The sequence below is a fragment of the Drosophila takahashii genome, chromosome X (genome assembly GCF_030179915.1).
Source record: "Drosophila takahashii strain IR98-3 E-12201 chromosome X, DtakHiC1v2, whole genome shotgun sequence".
Classification (NCBI taxonomy): domain Eukaryota; kingdom Metazoa; phylum Arthropoda; class Insecta; order Diptera; family Drosophilidae; genus Drosophila; species Drosophila takahashii.
In genome coordinates, this window is record NC_091683.1 from 2,151,740 (window position 1) to 2,167,643 (window position 15,904).

The following is a 15,904-nucleotide window of genomic DNA, read 5'->3' on the forward strand; positions in this document are numbered from 1 at the left end:
CTAAATTTTATATTTTTTGTGGAGTGATGTAATAAACTGGATCAATCAAAGGGGTCCATATTAAATGCGAAATATCTAGTTAGATTTCTTTTTGTTTTTTTTTTTTTAATTTTTCAAATTTTAACACGCAACAAATTGTGAATTGAGCAAAACTGATTATTTTTATTTTGTTTTTGGTATTCAGTTACTCTAAAATCTGAATGTTTTCATGAAATTTAACATGGATGCTAACGCCTGATGGGTATGCAACATTATCTTGCTCCTTTTTTCGTCCCACTTGGGCTAAAATAAATTGCACAAAGCTTTTGTTTCGCTTTAAGAACTTCCCTTGGACATTTGTGTGTATATACATACATATATTGATGCGAAAATGTGTAGGAGCAGCGAGTGTGTTTGTATCTTTATGTGGGACATTCCAACGTCTAACCAAATACATAATGTGTGTGTGCGGCGGCGGATGGGTGGGTGGGAATAATTTTAATTCGGCAATGAAAAGGACAATGAAACGACAACGAAGGAGATGTACATGGGCCAAGCACATACATAAACGATTTACATAGGCCATTGGTGGGTGGGTAGGGAGAGGGGGTGAGGGGGGAAAGAGGAAGCAGCAGCAGCGACGCTTCTTTGTCACCAGTGCTCGAATTCCATTGGTGCTGCGCTGTGGCGACAGGGAAAAAAATCGAAGCGAATCGCCCCCATTGCCAAAGTGTCACCCATACATACACCCACACAGGGGCACACACACAGATACAGATACACCCGCAGCGACACAGCGACACACACACAGATACACGGCGGCGCAATCGCAAAACAAAGAGAGCCGCTCGCTGCGGCCATTCGTGGGCGAGTGACAAGGACGGACAGAGGGCACATGTACACCACACAAACACACCCACACACACATATAGAGTGGACAAGACATCAAATGACAAAAATTTAAAAAGAACCTTTGGCAACCGAGAAGCGACGACGAAGAGAGGACAGCAGAGAGGCAAAAGACAAGACAAAAAGTGACGTCGCAGCAGCGACAAATTACGTACAGTGTACACCGTACACTGCGGCCATTGCCATCTCTGTCACACACTCACACCCATGCCACACACAAGCAAAGTGGAGAGCGAGAGCTGCGTTCTCTTTGGCTGGCGGCAGTGCGTGTGACTGACCACACACACAGACACACATACACACGTGTCGCATGTGTCAACCCAACGAAACGGTTTCGTCCACTCAGACGACAGTGTGCGAGCGGGCAGGCAATAGCCGCCAGCCAGCGAGTGCCAGCGAGAGAGGAGAGGCAGGCAAACGAACGAGAGAGTAAGAGAGCGGTGGCTGCTCTTGACCGAGCACTGCTTTGCCGACTGTGCGAGTGCGATGGCCTGCAGCGCCGTGCCCTCACTCGCTCGCTCTCGCAGCGAGCGCACTATAATGACCCATCGACGACAATGTGACGAAGCGAAGGCCAATTCCAATAGCGCGCTCTCTCACACTCTTCTCGTCGTCTCGCCCAGGTGCCCCGGAGCACCAGAGGAACGGGAGAGCGTAAGAGCGAGTGCGAAAGAGAGCGAGCGAGCACCGGAGCCGGCGAGTGCGAGCGAGAGCGAGAGCCAAGTGTCACCCACCACCCCGTGTGCGTGTGTGTGTCGTGTCCGTGTGTCGCCGCATTTGTCGCTCGCCACCGTCGCCGCTCTGCCCGCTGCGCAGCCGGCGTCGCAGTCGCCGCACAATTTCGTCGGTGAAACGACAAATCGACAATCAGTGTCACCCACGACATTCGAAGAAGTGGATCTCAGCTGTCCCTGCTCTCCGCACATCCGCATCTTCGCATTCGTACTCGTATTCGCAGTCGCATCCGCATATCCGCGCGTCCACTTCTCTCTGCCGCGCGTGCTTGTTCGTGTGCCAGTGTGCGTGTACCGCAAAATAGCATGTACATGTATCTGTATGTGCATGTGCGCCAAGTGAACGACCAACTTTTTTAATATCGAGCAAAATGCAACGAAAATAAATGCACGACGGCATGAAAACGAAAAGAAGCGCAAAACAACAACAGTGAATTCGAATTTGATAACTTTTTCAAAAACAAAACGATAAAACCAAAAACCTTTTTTTAAATGGCAAACCTGTGACAAAGTGAAGAGCAACAACAAGCAGAATAAACCAGCAATAAACCAAAAAACACTCAACTATAGGCAACTTTTAAAAGGTATGTATAGTTGATCGAATATCGTCGGCACTTTGTACTTCGATTTCTTGTAGACTTTGTTCAAGATCCGTTGGATATTTTACTAAGAATAACAGGATCTTAAAAGGGATATTTACTTTGATCTAGTTTCGGTATGAGCTTTTAATAGTTTAGTGCGATAACCGGTTGTAATGACCGGTTAAACTAAAAAACCTTATAAAGAGATCGTGATGGTTTTGATGAATTTTCTACTGTCTTTGTTCAAAATTGAACTAGTGTCAACAACTGATTTCTTCTACTTTCTGTGTTAGGGCGCACAAAAGATATACAATATACGAAACAAAAAAATGTCGGGTCTTCGGGGAAACGCCAAATGTCAAAGTTGTAATTAAGATTTTTGTCTGCGGCTTTCGAGCTCTGTTTTTTTTTTTTTCGCTTGAGGTCCGGCCATCGGGGTTGTCATCTTCGGACCATTGGAGGCCCCCCTCAAGTCCCCTGCCCCTGAAAAATCTACTGCTTATTATAATGTACTACTATTAACAGCAACTACAACAGCAATTATAGCCGCCGGATTGCTCACATCTCGGCATCTTCCATCATCCATCTCGTCTCTTAACTCTTAGCTCGTAGCTCCCAACTACCAACTCCCCAAAACCCCAACTACTCTCTGAATTCTTCGGTCTTGTCTCCTCTTGGGTTGTCTTGTCTTTTCTTGGGGACGACTTTCAACATTTTGCTGCCACTACCACTGCCACTGCCGATAATCAAAAAAACGTTTCGTCCGAGAGCCATCAAAAGTTGTGATTGGTTTTTTACCCCCTCCGTCACCACTTTTTTCCCCTTTGGTGGCTTAAGACATTTTAAGCGTTTGACAAAAATAATTACCCATGTACATGCATACTCACCTCGATCTGTCGACCGAATGCACTGCGAGAAAAGCAATTTGCTTTTGACTTGGACCCGCATTTTCCAACTACGCAGGTGTAGCCCCCATAAATCGGCTAAAAGTTGGCCAAGTTTCTATTATTACTACATTTTTAGTTATAAACATCGAGTAGAATCTTGGATAATCATGTTCGAAACACCATTTTAGGTGTCTACTATTCGTAGTCACAATTTGATTGATTCCTAGTACTTGACAATTGAGTTTTATAGTGTTTTTTTCGCGTTTTATTTTGCTTTTCTTGCCGTGTACATACACTCATTTTAATGCTATTGTTGTCATCGTTACTAATGAGCCCCATAAAAAGCGACCATCTCCTGGCTTTCTGCATCTGTATTCGGTAGTATCTGTGAGCCATGGTCGTCGTATGTGGTTTTCGGTTTTCAGTTTGGCATTGGGCAAAAGGCGAATGCGAATGTGTGTTCGACTTTTGAGATCGAATCCAGATAGCCAGCCACGACATCGCACACACGATCGTCTGAAAATCATCATCATCGTCCGCATCTCACCGCAATTGTCCCCAGTTTGTGACGCCCCTGGGTTTGGTTTGCTTTTCTTATATATTTTTTTTTTTTTTTTTTGCTCTTTTTATACTACCACTGCTCACAATTACGGTAGCGAACGGAGCCCACAATAAAAATCTAGCTCTTTTGCTTCGGGTTTGGGTTTGGGTTAGCCAGCTTTAAACTCGGACTGATCGAATCCGAAGTCTCGAAGTCCGACACTGATCGCCGCATGTTGTCGTCGCCGTCGACGTTGTCAGAGGCGATTTTAATGGCCAGAAGAACCGAAAAAGCTGTAAAAGATTTCGCTCAAGTAAATGAGGCAATGTGCACTTACACTGTACAGTCCGGCCTGCCTAAGGCGAACTTTGGGCGATAGTAGCGGAATTTGGGGTATATAATTTAATGATCTCTTTCTTTTACATCAAATTCCCCATAATAATCAAATGGGATTTCTTTATTTTTGACCATATCATATTATAGACGTTCTACTGTTTTATTTGCCGTCATCAAAGATAGGCCGATATCGGTGTCACCGATATATGACTGAGTTATTTCGGTATATCGCTGGCATGTGTGTATGTGTTTAGGCAATAAATCTGGATGGATTTGCACAAAGTTGGCTAAGCTCCTTGGTTTACTTTCACTTGAATGTAAAATTGCCCATTTGTTAATACACCTGAGATGTGTATTGGCTTACATTCTCTTTACTTGCTCCATACTCTTTAAACGTAGAGATACAGAGTGTATTCTTAAAGGTTTTCCTTTTGAGGAATGGGAATGGTCCTTCGGACGCAGTGACAACGCTGTAATCGTTGTAATCCACTGATTAATTGAGCCCTCGAATAAACTTTCTCCCTTTGAATTCCCCCGAATGACCGCCTTGACTTTTCGCACTCTAATTGCGCATCGATGTGGGATGTGGGTTGTGCGAAGTTTGCCCTGCTGACTCTCTGCGATAAGGTTGAGATTTCGTTTCCAATTCCGAATAGTTGCGCAATCGGTTTTGCCCGAGTTCGAGTCCAGCCACCCTGGCATTTACTTGGCAATAGTTTTTTGATTAGGACTGACCGACCAACCGACCGAGCGACCGATTCAATGACTTCCTGATTGACACTCTTTGATTGACACTTCTAACGATACGTTTTTCTGCTTCTGTTTTTCGCTTTGCAGGTTCACCAGCTACAACACAGATCCACCACAGACTACAGACGACACATCATGGAGCACATAATGAATCCGTTCATGTCACCGGCTTATCTGCTGGGCCATGGCCCACATCATCCCCACCACTCCCATTCCCATGGGCCACAACAACAGTCGTCACAGTCCCAGCAATCGAATACCAATGGCAATGCCTCCTCGCCGGCCAGTTCACCAGGCGGTTCTAGTGGCTCTGGATCCGGTGGTTCTTCGGGTTCATCCTTGAAGCCACGTCGCTGGGGCTCGCCGCCCATCAATCTGGCTGGGCAGTTTATCAATCCGGCGACGGGCAAGAAGCGCGTTCAGTGCTCCATTTGCTTCAAGACCTTCTGCGACAAGGGCGCCCTCAAGATTCACTTTTCTGCCGTTCATTTGCGAGAGATGCACAAGTGCACCGTGGAGGGTTGCAATATGGTGTTCAGTTCGCGACGCTCGAGGAATCGTCATAGTGCCAATCCGAATCCCAAGCTCCATTCGCCGCACATTCGTCGCAAGATTTCGCCGCATGACGGGCGGACGGCCCAGCAGTTTCCCGTCTTCTCACCGAACTCGGCGGCGGCGGCAGCAGCGGTCGCTGTGGCGGGACGACTTCCGGTTGCCTTTCCGGGTTTGCTGCCACCACCGCCGCCGCATCATCATCATCCGGGGCATCATCATGGTCACCATCCGTATGTAATGTTCGGCGGTCATCATGGCCTGGGCGGTCTGCTCTCCTCCACCTCCGCCTCCAACTCGTCGTCCTGCCAGGATACGGACTCGGGATCGGTGGACAATGAGGATGACTTTGTGTATGTGGACATGCAGGCCAATAGCTCTAGTCCGGCGGCCTCCAGTGATCAGGAGGATCAGGTTGAGGAGGATCAGGTTGAAGAGGATCTGCTTGAGGAGGAGGAAGATCATCAGCTGGCCGAGGATCAGGACGAGGAAATGCACTGCAGCTTGAGCCTGGCCAGCAGTAGTAGCATCCACAATGCCGCCGAGGATGAGGAGCGAGCCGATCAGCCACTGGACTTTAGCCTGCACAAGCGACGCAAGTCGGAAGAGCTGGAACAGGAGGTTGAAAAGGAGCAGGAGCAGGATGTGGAGTCGGACAAGGAGCAGGAACAGGATCAGGAACTGGAGCTGGAGAAGCGCACGCCCAGTGATGCCTTCTCCATGGATCAGCTGCTGGGCAAGCGGAAGCGTCACGACAGCAACGCCTCCAGTTCCGCCGGCTCCACGGTTGCTGCCTCCCCTTCTACCACCGCCGCCTCATCCACCTCCTCTACCTCCATCGCTCCAGCGACGAGCATCAAAATGGAACTGGACCTGGACTGCACCACCACCACCACCGAGAGCCACCGTCGGCAACAGCAACCAATGCTACCTCTGCCCGTTTTGGATCTCGAGGAGCGGCACCATCTGCGCCTGCTGCAGACCCAAATGTTCGCAGCCGCAGCCGCCGCGGCGGCACCAGCCTTCCTTCCACCAGCGGGTGGATCCCCCATCGATCTGGCCAAGGACTCGCCGCCCATGTGGAGTCTCCTCTCGGAGATGTATCGCTCCATGCTGCTAAAGACGCAGCACCAGCAGCAGCAGCAACAGTACAGCAGCCACCACCAGCAGCTGCAACAGCAGGCGCATCATCATCTGCAGCAGCAACAGCAAGAGCAGCAGCAGCAGCAGCACTATCATCATCTGAACCAACTGACCCACCACCTGAACCACCTGAACCACCAGGAGCAGGCACTGAACCACCTCAATCTGAGCCAGCAGCCGCAACAACAGTCGCCGGCGGCCACAAATGCGCCGATTTCGGTCTAAATTGTGGATAAGATGATCTAGAATCTAGATGATTTGCTTCTAAACTGTGGATTAGATGATCTAGCATCTAGAATCTAGCATCTAGGGTCTAGCATCTAGATGTTTTCCTTAGTCAAATTTGTTTTTCTTTTTTTTTTTTCGTATTTTAAGATGGGGTTCTGGGGAAGGTAGTCGTGGTTGGGTGGTAGTGGGGACGTGCCAAAAGCTGGACCATTAAATGGCTGGCAATCCTCCTCAGGCGCGACCCTGCCACACCCACCTACACCTACAAAAAAACCTTCCACCCTCCCTCTACACAAACTTTATGTGTAACTGGAATTGCTCCGAAACTAAGCTTTTTCTGCTCGTACATGTGTTATATGGAATTTTTTTTGGAAAACGTATGTTTAATGTATTATGTATACCGTAGTAGTGCGACGACATCTAAGTGTATAGTATTCAATCCGTTCCTCAGTGTGAATGTTGAATGAATGAATGAATGAATGAATGTGTTTTTGTGCGTTTGGGATCCCAGGATCGGGGATCCACATAGTCTCTCTGGGCAGTGCAGAAAAAGGGGCTTTAAGGAACGGATTCTCATTCGAGAATAATTCCCTCTGCCGCCCCCTCGATCGATCAATCGATGTGTACAACGAAGTATTTGATATTTATAACGAAATATATATTATGAAATGCATATATTAAATAGTTTTAAGACAATTTTTTTCGTAGCCAATAAATGTATGTATTGTATAACTTGGATGTACTAACTAAAACACACAGCAAGCGAATTCTATTGAAACATATCCCCCAACCCCAACACACACACACAAACACACAGATAAATCCAATAAAAATGGTTGATAGATCTTAGGTGAACGAAAAAAAATGTTATTGCTCTCGCTAACGAAAATTCCTCCCGACGATTATTGTGCACTGTATTACAACAAGAATTTAAGTTTTTATTAACAAATAAACAGCGGCAAAATTGAAGAAACATGTAATCAAAGGTGCTTTTTTATTGGTTCAATGGGGCGGATACGTAATTTTTATGTTTCAGTCGATCGAAGTACAAAGGAAATAAAGTAAGTACTTTTATGAGTCATCGGGTTTATTATAAATATTTAGAAGAAGACATGTTTTTTTTGACGATTATATAGAATAGAATATGCATAAATAGAATATTAAAAAGGACTTTTGGGTTGGCAACAAGCAAAAAAAAAACACAAGTATTTGGTTTTGTCTCAACGACTTTCAGATTCAAATGTGTATAATATTGGTCTGATGAGATCTATAATGGGCAACGCCCTCGAAAGTGTCTCTCCCTCCCGCTTGCGCACATTGGCACCACAGACACTGATGAGATGCTGAGATACCAAGATATCGAGATACCGACGGACTCTTGGGAAGGCGTGACATGCGGCATAAATTGTTTTCGGCTTCGGAACTACACTGTACTATACCAAACGATACCGAACCATACTATATAATACTCCTCCTATACTTGAATATACTCGAATACTTGAATACTCGTATAAATCGTACATATCGTACTCCCCCCGCGGATCGTCGTGATGAATGACCAACTATTGGTCGCAGCGGCAACCACATCATCATCATCATTATGGATAGGCATTTGAGGCCACTTATGGACGGATTACACACTCGGGCGCACGCACACAGCCACAGATAGAGATACTTTTACAGATACAGATACATATTTAGATACACATTCAGATACAGATACAGATACATGGTCTTATAATACAAGTGGCCAAATAGAAAGACCCTAAGTAGACGGGAGGAGTACGAGCCTCGCAATCTCGTGCGCCTCTCGCACATATTTACGATTCTAAAAAACACGCAACGATATTAACACCGCACTCTTCCCTTCTATTTTCTTATATTCTCTTTTTCCTTTTCTTTCAATCACTTTGGACACGGCTTACTTTAAAGACACTAATTAGGCATGGTAAAAATGGTACATTCTAGTTGTGCAAAAAAAAGTCATCCGTAAAGTATGTATTACCTTAATCTCAGATACTAAATATTATATTCAATTTTTTTTTCTTTTTTGAAAAACCGGAAAAAAAAATGAAAGGCTTTACTAATTCTGGATATATAAGTAGCTAAGAAGGTAGATATGAGGACCTTTTCAGAGTTCCATTAAATTATTTTTATTTCCATAATGTTTGGTAGGATATATGTGAAAGGATATGTTAAAAGGATACCTATAAAAAATATATTCCAATATTCCTATTTTTATTAGGCTTATTAAGAAATAAACTCCAAATCTTCTTGTTCTTTTTACCCATTCAGTTGAAAATATAATTTACAAATTTCAGACTATTGTTTCTTGCCGTGTGCCCACAAAATCCAAGCTGAAAATTCCGCATTCATGTGGGGAATGGAGCTGTTCTGTGCACACACACACTCACATCAAGATGGCTGTTATGTATGAAACCGAAACCGCAAAATTGACATGGATGCGAGTGAGACTGTGAAAATGTCAAGTGGTTTGAAAGGCGAAGGATATGATATGTATGAGTCGAGAGTTCCGTGCCGGGGAACTCCAGAATTTAGAACTCCAGAGCCCAAAAAAAAAAAAAAAAACAACAGCTAAGCCAAGCCAATCCCCATTCCCCTTCCCATTCGAAATCCCATTCTGATGGAGTGATGATGCAGGGGTGAAGCTGAAGCTAAACGCTTGCCACATTATGAGATGATCCTTGGCAACGACGACGATGTCACTTGAGACAAACAGAACAGAACAGTCAGCCCAAAGACAACGGGATGGAAAGGAATGGTGCGGGGTCTCATCTCTTGGGATCTATTTACTTTTAAGTTTTTCAATTGGATGATGTCACGAGGCAGCCTTTGGAGAGATGGTGTTACCATTTTGATATGGGATGGGGTATGGGGTATAGGGGGTTGTGTGTAACTTTTTTCAAGCACCCTGGCAGAACGGAAATGGCAAAAACGTTCGCCAGTCACAACCTTTGGAATACTCTTTTACATATTCACGGGATAATCTGGCCGGAGAAATGTAAAATTCACAAATATGATTTGACCTTTTTCGCTTAAAAATGTTTATGAACCATAAAACTTTTCTGAAATCATTCAAGTTGCTTTTTCTCGACTAACAAATATCAAACTAATAAGCAAGAGCATTCAATCGCCATAGTCTTTTGGCATTATGAAATATTAGAAAAATTCACAATGCGTTAAAAATGAACATTTAAAATGAGAATGGGATTGGAATGTGTGTGTTGGGTAGGGTGTATAGAATGCAAATGCGTTTTATTTCTGGAGACAATTGAAAACCACTCGAGGGTTATTGAGATGTGACAGTCAAGTAGTTGGAGTCGAGCAGTCGAGTTGAGTAACTTGACGTTTGAAATAGGATCAACTCGACGTTGGCCACACTGGCAGCGCGAATTCGAGTAAATCCCAAATCCAAAATGCTGCCAATGTCCACACAAAATGCTCGTCACGTGAGACACATTCATATCCATATGACAACCGAGTGACACAAGCGACTTTTGCTCATCAAAATGTAAAGAGGGTTGGGTTCTGTTGGGTTGTCTTGGATTGGGTTCGGTTTTGGGTGGGAGCACCACCCTTTGGGAGTGGTTAACGGATTGGCAACATAAGTATCCCTCTAATACGTTTGTAATTCACCATTTGACAGTTCATAACACACCGACCGATGTCTTCTTATAGCTCATTAAAACAAAAAGAGCTTTCTTTTGCATCATCTTTAAGATTAAACGAGGAATCACTTATGCACTTTATTTCTACATTTAATGTCTGTGAAATGTGGTGAAATTAATAGCATATAACTCAATATTTCACCAATTAACCTTACTTGAGGTTTGTATATTTTTTTTATAAATTAATTAACCCCTTAGAAACATATGGACTTTCTTTAGCCAACATCAAAACAACACTCAGTTTTTTTTTCTTAAAACCACTACAAACTTATCGCGCAGCCTTGAGTTTTCTAAGAATATATTTGGGTAGCAGAGTGTCACCTAAATTTCGTTTACTTTTCGTTTTAATGAACCTTAATCTCTGATAAAGGCCCCCCTCATTAAATTGTTCACTTTATACTCCAGTTACTTTGTAGTGTAGTCTTCATTCATTTCGATTTGCTTCTGTTGGGATTTTGAATGCAACTCGGCAATCGGTAAATAGATCGTTTTGTTGGAACCATAAAATTTGTTTCGATTTCGGTAATTGTACAAAACACAGGCGCACATCCACAGGGACAAAGAAACAAGAAACAGGTTTAACTTTGATTCCAAGTAAGTAAATATACTTAATTTTAATGACAAGAAACCGCTGCTTAAGTGGCCACTGATTGAATCTCGTTAGTTCTGGCTCAAGTAAGTTGGAATCGGACGACGAAGGAACAGAACAACATGGAACAACTGAGGCCTCTGTACTTGGGCAATAAATTCGACATTTTAATTTACATTTCATGGAAACATGATGGCTTGTCCACATGTACACTTATTCACATGAGAACACCAAGTTGCCCGGGGCCAAATGTATCCCAATCGACTGCGAACAACTATTCCATGTTGTCACATGGGCAAAACATCATATCATATCAGAGTCTAGAGCTCTGGGCTTGGAGTACTATCCCTAAATGTCACAAAAATATTTAAATAATTTACAAATTAATTAATTAATTAAAATTTGGCATCCTGAAAGTAAAAAATATATACGGCCCTGTTCTAGTTTTCACTTCCGAAAGTTTCACACGGATTCGAATTTCCCAGACCTGTTCCAAGACTCACTTCCGAAAGAACTGCACGGAATTGAATTTCCCTCTGTTGTTACTCTGTTAACTTCCGAAAAATTCACACGGAAACTTTCCGCCAAGCATATGACAGGCGGATTTAAATTCGGCAGTATACAAATTAATTCTTTAAATATACTCCGCGATAGCTTTATAAGTCAATAATATTTTTATGCTATTCCTTGATGTTTTATGTTCCTAATTGCATCATCGGAATTGAAATTATTTGCAAATATGACTTATTAATAATTATTTTGTGGTTACACCTTAAAACCCGGTAAATTCTAGCCTTGACAATTAATGCAAATCCGCCGGCCTTGTTCTAAATTCCGCTCGGATTTGGTAAAAATGGCCTAGAGTTGTCACGGTATAGATATAGGTAAGTATTTAGTTGGGACTTTTTCTAAACTAATCCGATAAGGTTCATGGTTCTTTTATAAGAAAGATAATTTATCCTAATTAACAAAATAAGTGTTTTGGTTCGGAATACTACATTATTTAATGTGAAATTTGAACGGAAACATTTGATAGGGACTTTGTTTTTCGACTTTGGCATCTCTGTATGCTCTAGCAGTTTGCAACACTATGTTTCCCCATACTGATTTTTAATACTATTCTGTCGGGAGCCTTGCAAAACTGCAAAGGGACCAAAGGGAAATATTATAAAATGTCCCTAAGAAATAAGGGAAATTTAATACTGTTAATAGGAAATCCGATAATGTTAACAAATTCACTTCCGAGTGAAAACTGGAACAGGCCGGATAGAGTAGTCATCCTTATTGAAATTTCCCGCTTATAATTGGCATCTTTTTTGGGGCCATAAATAATACCGCCCCAGTTGGTAAACACAAGTTGGAGTTTGTAGCCCAATGGCGATTTTGACACCTGTCGGTAAGCAACATCAAGTTCTGATAGGGAGTGGGATAGCCCCCATTGTTTGCATACTCGTTAAACAATTGATTAAGTTTTAATAAATTTCGAAAAATCAATATTAAAAATTAAGTGCAGTAATTACTTAAATGGCTATTTGCGTTGCCAGCTCTCGCTCACTCGCAATGCAAATATTTTGCGAACAACAATTTAAACACGCCGGGGTAAGGCAACTGGCAACGCATAATACCCGCGGGCTTGTTGTGTGTGCATTTGCACGGATGAATGTGTTGTGTATGTGGGTATATATTCTACCTGCTGCATTATATAAATATTTACGTAATATCCAGGCAACGCACATACATACACATACACAGTAACAGAGTAACAGTCACGTAAAATGCGTAACGCCCGTTGTCAACAACATAATCAACAACAGCGCCACAACCGCCACGAGCGACCAGTGGCGCCCGAATACCCCAACTCCCGAAACTCTGCAGCTCCGAAGCTTCTGAGCCTCTGAAACTCTGGCCAACACCGACGACGCACCACCAGAATGGCCAGTTGAGGCTGCCGAGGTGTTGCTGTTGGCCAGTGGATCCCCAGCTCCTCCTCCTCCTGCACCTCCTGCTCCTCCTCTACCTCCTCCTACTTTTGTGCGTACGATACACATGCATATTGTGTGTGGAAAGCGATTTGCATATTTCTCCGTTCTTTTTCCCCACTTCTCTTTCCTTTTTTTTTGTCATTAATTAAATTACATTGCGCAAATTGCAGCCACCACACACAAACACACTCACTGAAGCAAAGGCGGCATCATCAACGGGAGCCGTTTTCGCATTGTGTGCATCGTACGTCCTCAAGGAGCGGGAGTAACATCAAAAACAACAACAGAACCCCACTAAAAACAGTGCCCAGTGGTCCATTCGGTGGTCCATTCGTCCACCCCAGCGAAAGTGCACTGGGAATAAAACCTCTAAACAGTATAGAAATGGAAGCGATACGATGATATTCTATGTCGAAATATAGAGAAATCAGTTCTTAGCAAAAAACCACGTCATTTCAAGAATATTTTGTTAAAATATGAACCATGTACCTTTATTACTGGTATTTGGCCATTGCATTGATTCTTAAAATTTTAAGGATCGTTTTATAGATAAAGCCATTAAAGGTTTCATATTCTCTGTTTTGAATAATCGCTTATTAAAATATTCCAGAGTTCACTAAAAATATCAGTTTAAAATTTTAAACATTCAAGCCTTTAAGTATGTACAACCTACAACAAGTTTCACCTCGCCCGTTTTTTACTTAAACCCGTTTGGTAACTTGAGTTACGTCCTATATTTCCACCTTGTCATAATTGACATCCAGGACTTTTATCAAGACATTAGGCGTTATTGTTCCCCATTATCCATTATCCATTATCCATAATCCATTTTACACTCTCCATTTTCCATTCAACATTCTCCATGTGTATTCATCCCTTCAATGGGGAAAGGCGGTTCTGGCGGCCTGTCATCCGCATCATCGGATGGTTAAATACGATGTGTGTTTTTGAGGGAAGGTGAGATGATCTACCAGCCACAAGATAACAAGAATCAGGAGTTGGGAAGCGGGAACTAAAAACTGGATAGGGAAAATATCAAATTGGACAGGCGATAGCTCCTCGCGTTGCCTCATCTTTCCCAATATCGAATTCGAGGGCTGTCAGTTTGGATCCTAATTAGCAGGCCCATAAAAACACAATGCACAAATACTAGTTAGGAACTGTGCAACTGCTGGGCCTGTGCCTCTGATCTTTCCGGAACCATCGGTAATACTCAGAAGAGCTACCGATGCGTCGGTAGCCAAACTTCACTTCAAACGGCTCACATCTGAACAGATCTTGAATATCTTAAGCGGAGATGATTCAAAGTGTGAGAGGCTCGACAAACAAGCGGCATAATGTCCCCCGTGGTTCGAAAGGAACGCCTAACCAAAGCATATACGTGAATCTTTATCCCTAATATCTATATACATACAACAAATTATATTTTTCCTAACTAAAACATAGACTTATTTAATAATTCATAAATTATAAGGATAATATGCATTCGAGGTGCAACATTTTTGGTTTATAAAGTTTTAGAATTTAAGTTCGATTAACAGTTTTCAAACATTAATAACTAAGTTAAATATTTTAAAAGATTATAAAAAACTACGATTTTATTTTAATAATTTAAAAATAAGTATTTCATTAAACGTTATTAGGCAATCAGTCTGAATTTGTGTGACACCGTTTCATTAAGGAATACTTGTCAGATATGTAAACAGATGAGATTGTAAACAAGATGCATTTATCAGTCGTGCCTACAAATAGATGCATTTTCATTTCCATTTCCAATTCCATCACAATCTCAATCTTTATTTCCATTTCGATTTCCACACACACAACCGAAAAGCGGAGAGAGAACAAGAAAATACAAAATACTGAAAGATAAATAATAGAAAAACCGTGAAAGGGTAAATTGGGCGACATGTTGTGAAAACATGCTACCGAATTTCAGTTTACAATAGTGCGACAAAACGACCCACGACCCACGACCTACGACCCAATATACATATATATATTTTGTTTCTCCCTTTTCTGGGTTACTGTGTTTGTGTTTGCCAAGGGACAAGAGCAGAGACCTTAAGGTCCAAGGTTTAGTGTGTCGGCGAATGCCGTTTTATCTGGATGCCGAGGGACAAAAGGATCACTTTTCAGGAAAAACACTGCCAAGTGCAATTAACACATTCGGCGGAGAAGAAGAAATGTGTTAGGATCTCGGACTGCGCACTGCGGACTGCGACTGATAATGATAATGTGATCTGTGGGTCTGTGATCTGTCGCTCGGATGTGTCGCTAAAGGATCTCTGTGTGTTTGTTGTATCAACAACAGAAACTCAAATGTACAATATATATAGTAGACAGACCCTTTGATTCCTGCCCGAAAAACTAGTGGGTAAGTGCTAATTGGCTTTGCCAGAAGAAACCGATACCAAACCGAATCTATATGCATCCAAGATCAATCGAGAAAATCAAGAAAAAAGGGCTGCAGTCAGCTGCGGAACATTTTTCGGTTTTGGGGACTGGGGGTAGCTAATGCTGTAATAGATCCTAATTCCACACCCAACATCAATGTCACTTCTGTCTGGGCATCCGTTTCAATGTTTTCAGTGCTTCAAATGCCACATGCTGGCAGGCCAACAAAATGGATGGGGCGCGTGTTTTCCTATGGCATTTCATTAAACAAACTTGTATTTAAAGTATCGGAAAACATTTTCTACACATGGCTGAATCGATTCGCCTCATAAATATATTTACGTATAATGCATCTTGATAATTTGTAAAGCTCGTTTAAACTATAAACTTTATAATATGTATTGTAAAATGAATACTTTATTATTTAGTGTTTAATAAATACCACACTTTTATACTAGATCTAGTATATTGTAACACAACGAGAAAGACTAGTTTTTTTTGGTTGAACTTATATAAATACAATTTGCATGTATAGCTGTCATTATTTTAGACCTATATTGCCTAATCTTTGAAATATTACGTTCCCACAGAATTTAAGGCGTACAAA

At 42.5% G+C, this 15,904-nt stretch overlaps 1 protein-coding gene across 1 annotated transcript; it reads left to right on the forward strand.

Annotated features, from left to right (window-relative positions):
- The first annotated feature begins 1,747 nt into the window (after window positions 1-1,747).
- disco (disconnected) lies at window positions 1,748-7,614 on the forward strand. The gene is made up of 2 exons (XM_017143184.3): window positions 1,748-2,206; window positions 4,805-7,614. The coding sequence occupies exon 2, from the start codon at window positions 4,853-4,855 to the stop codon at window positions 6,635-6,637; it is 1,785 nt and encodes a 594-aa protein (XP_016998673.2). The 5' UTR covers window positions 1,748-2,206; window positions 4,805-4,852; the 3' UTR covers window positions 6,638-7,614.
- The last annotated feature ends 8,290 nt before the right edge of the window (window positions 7,615-15,904 follow it).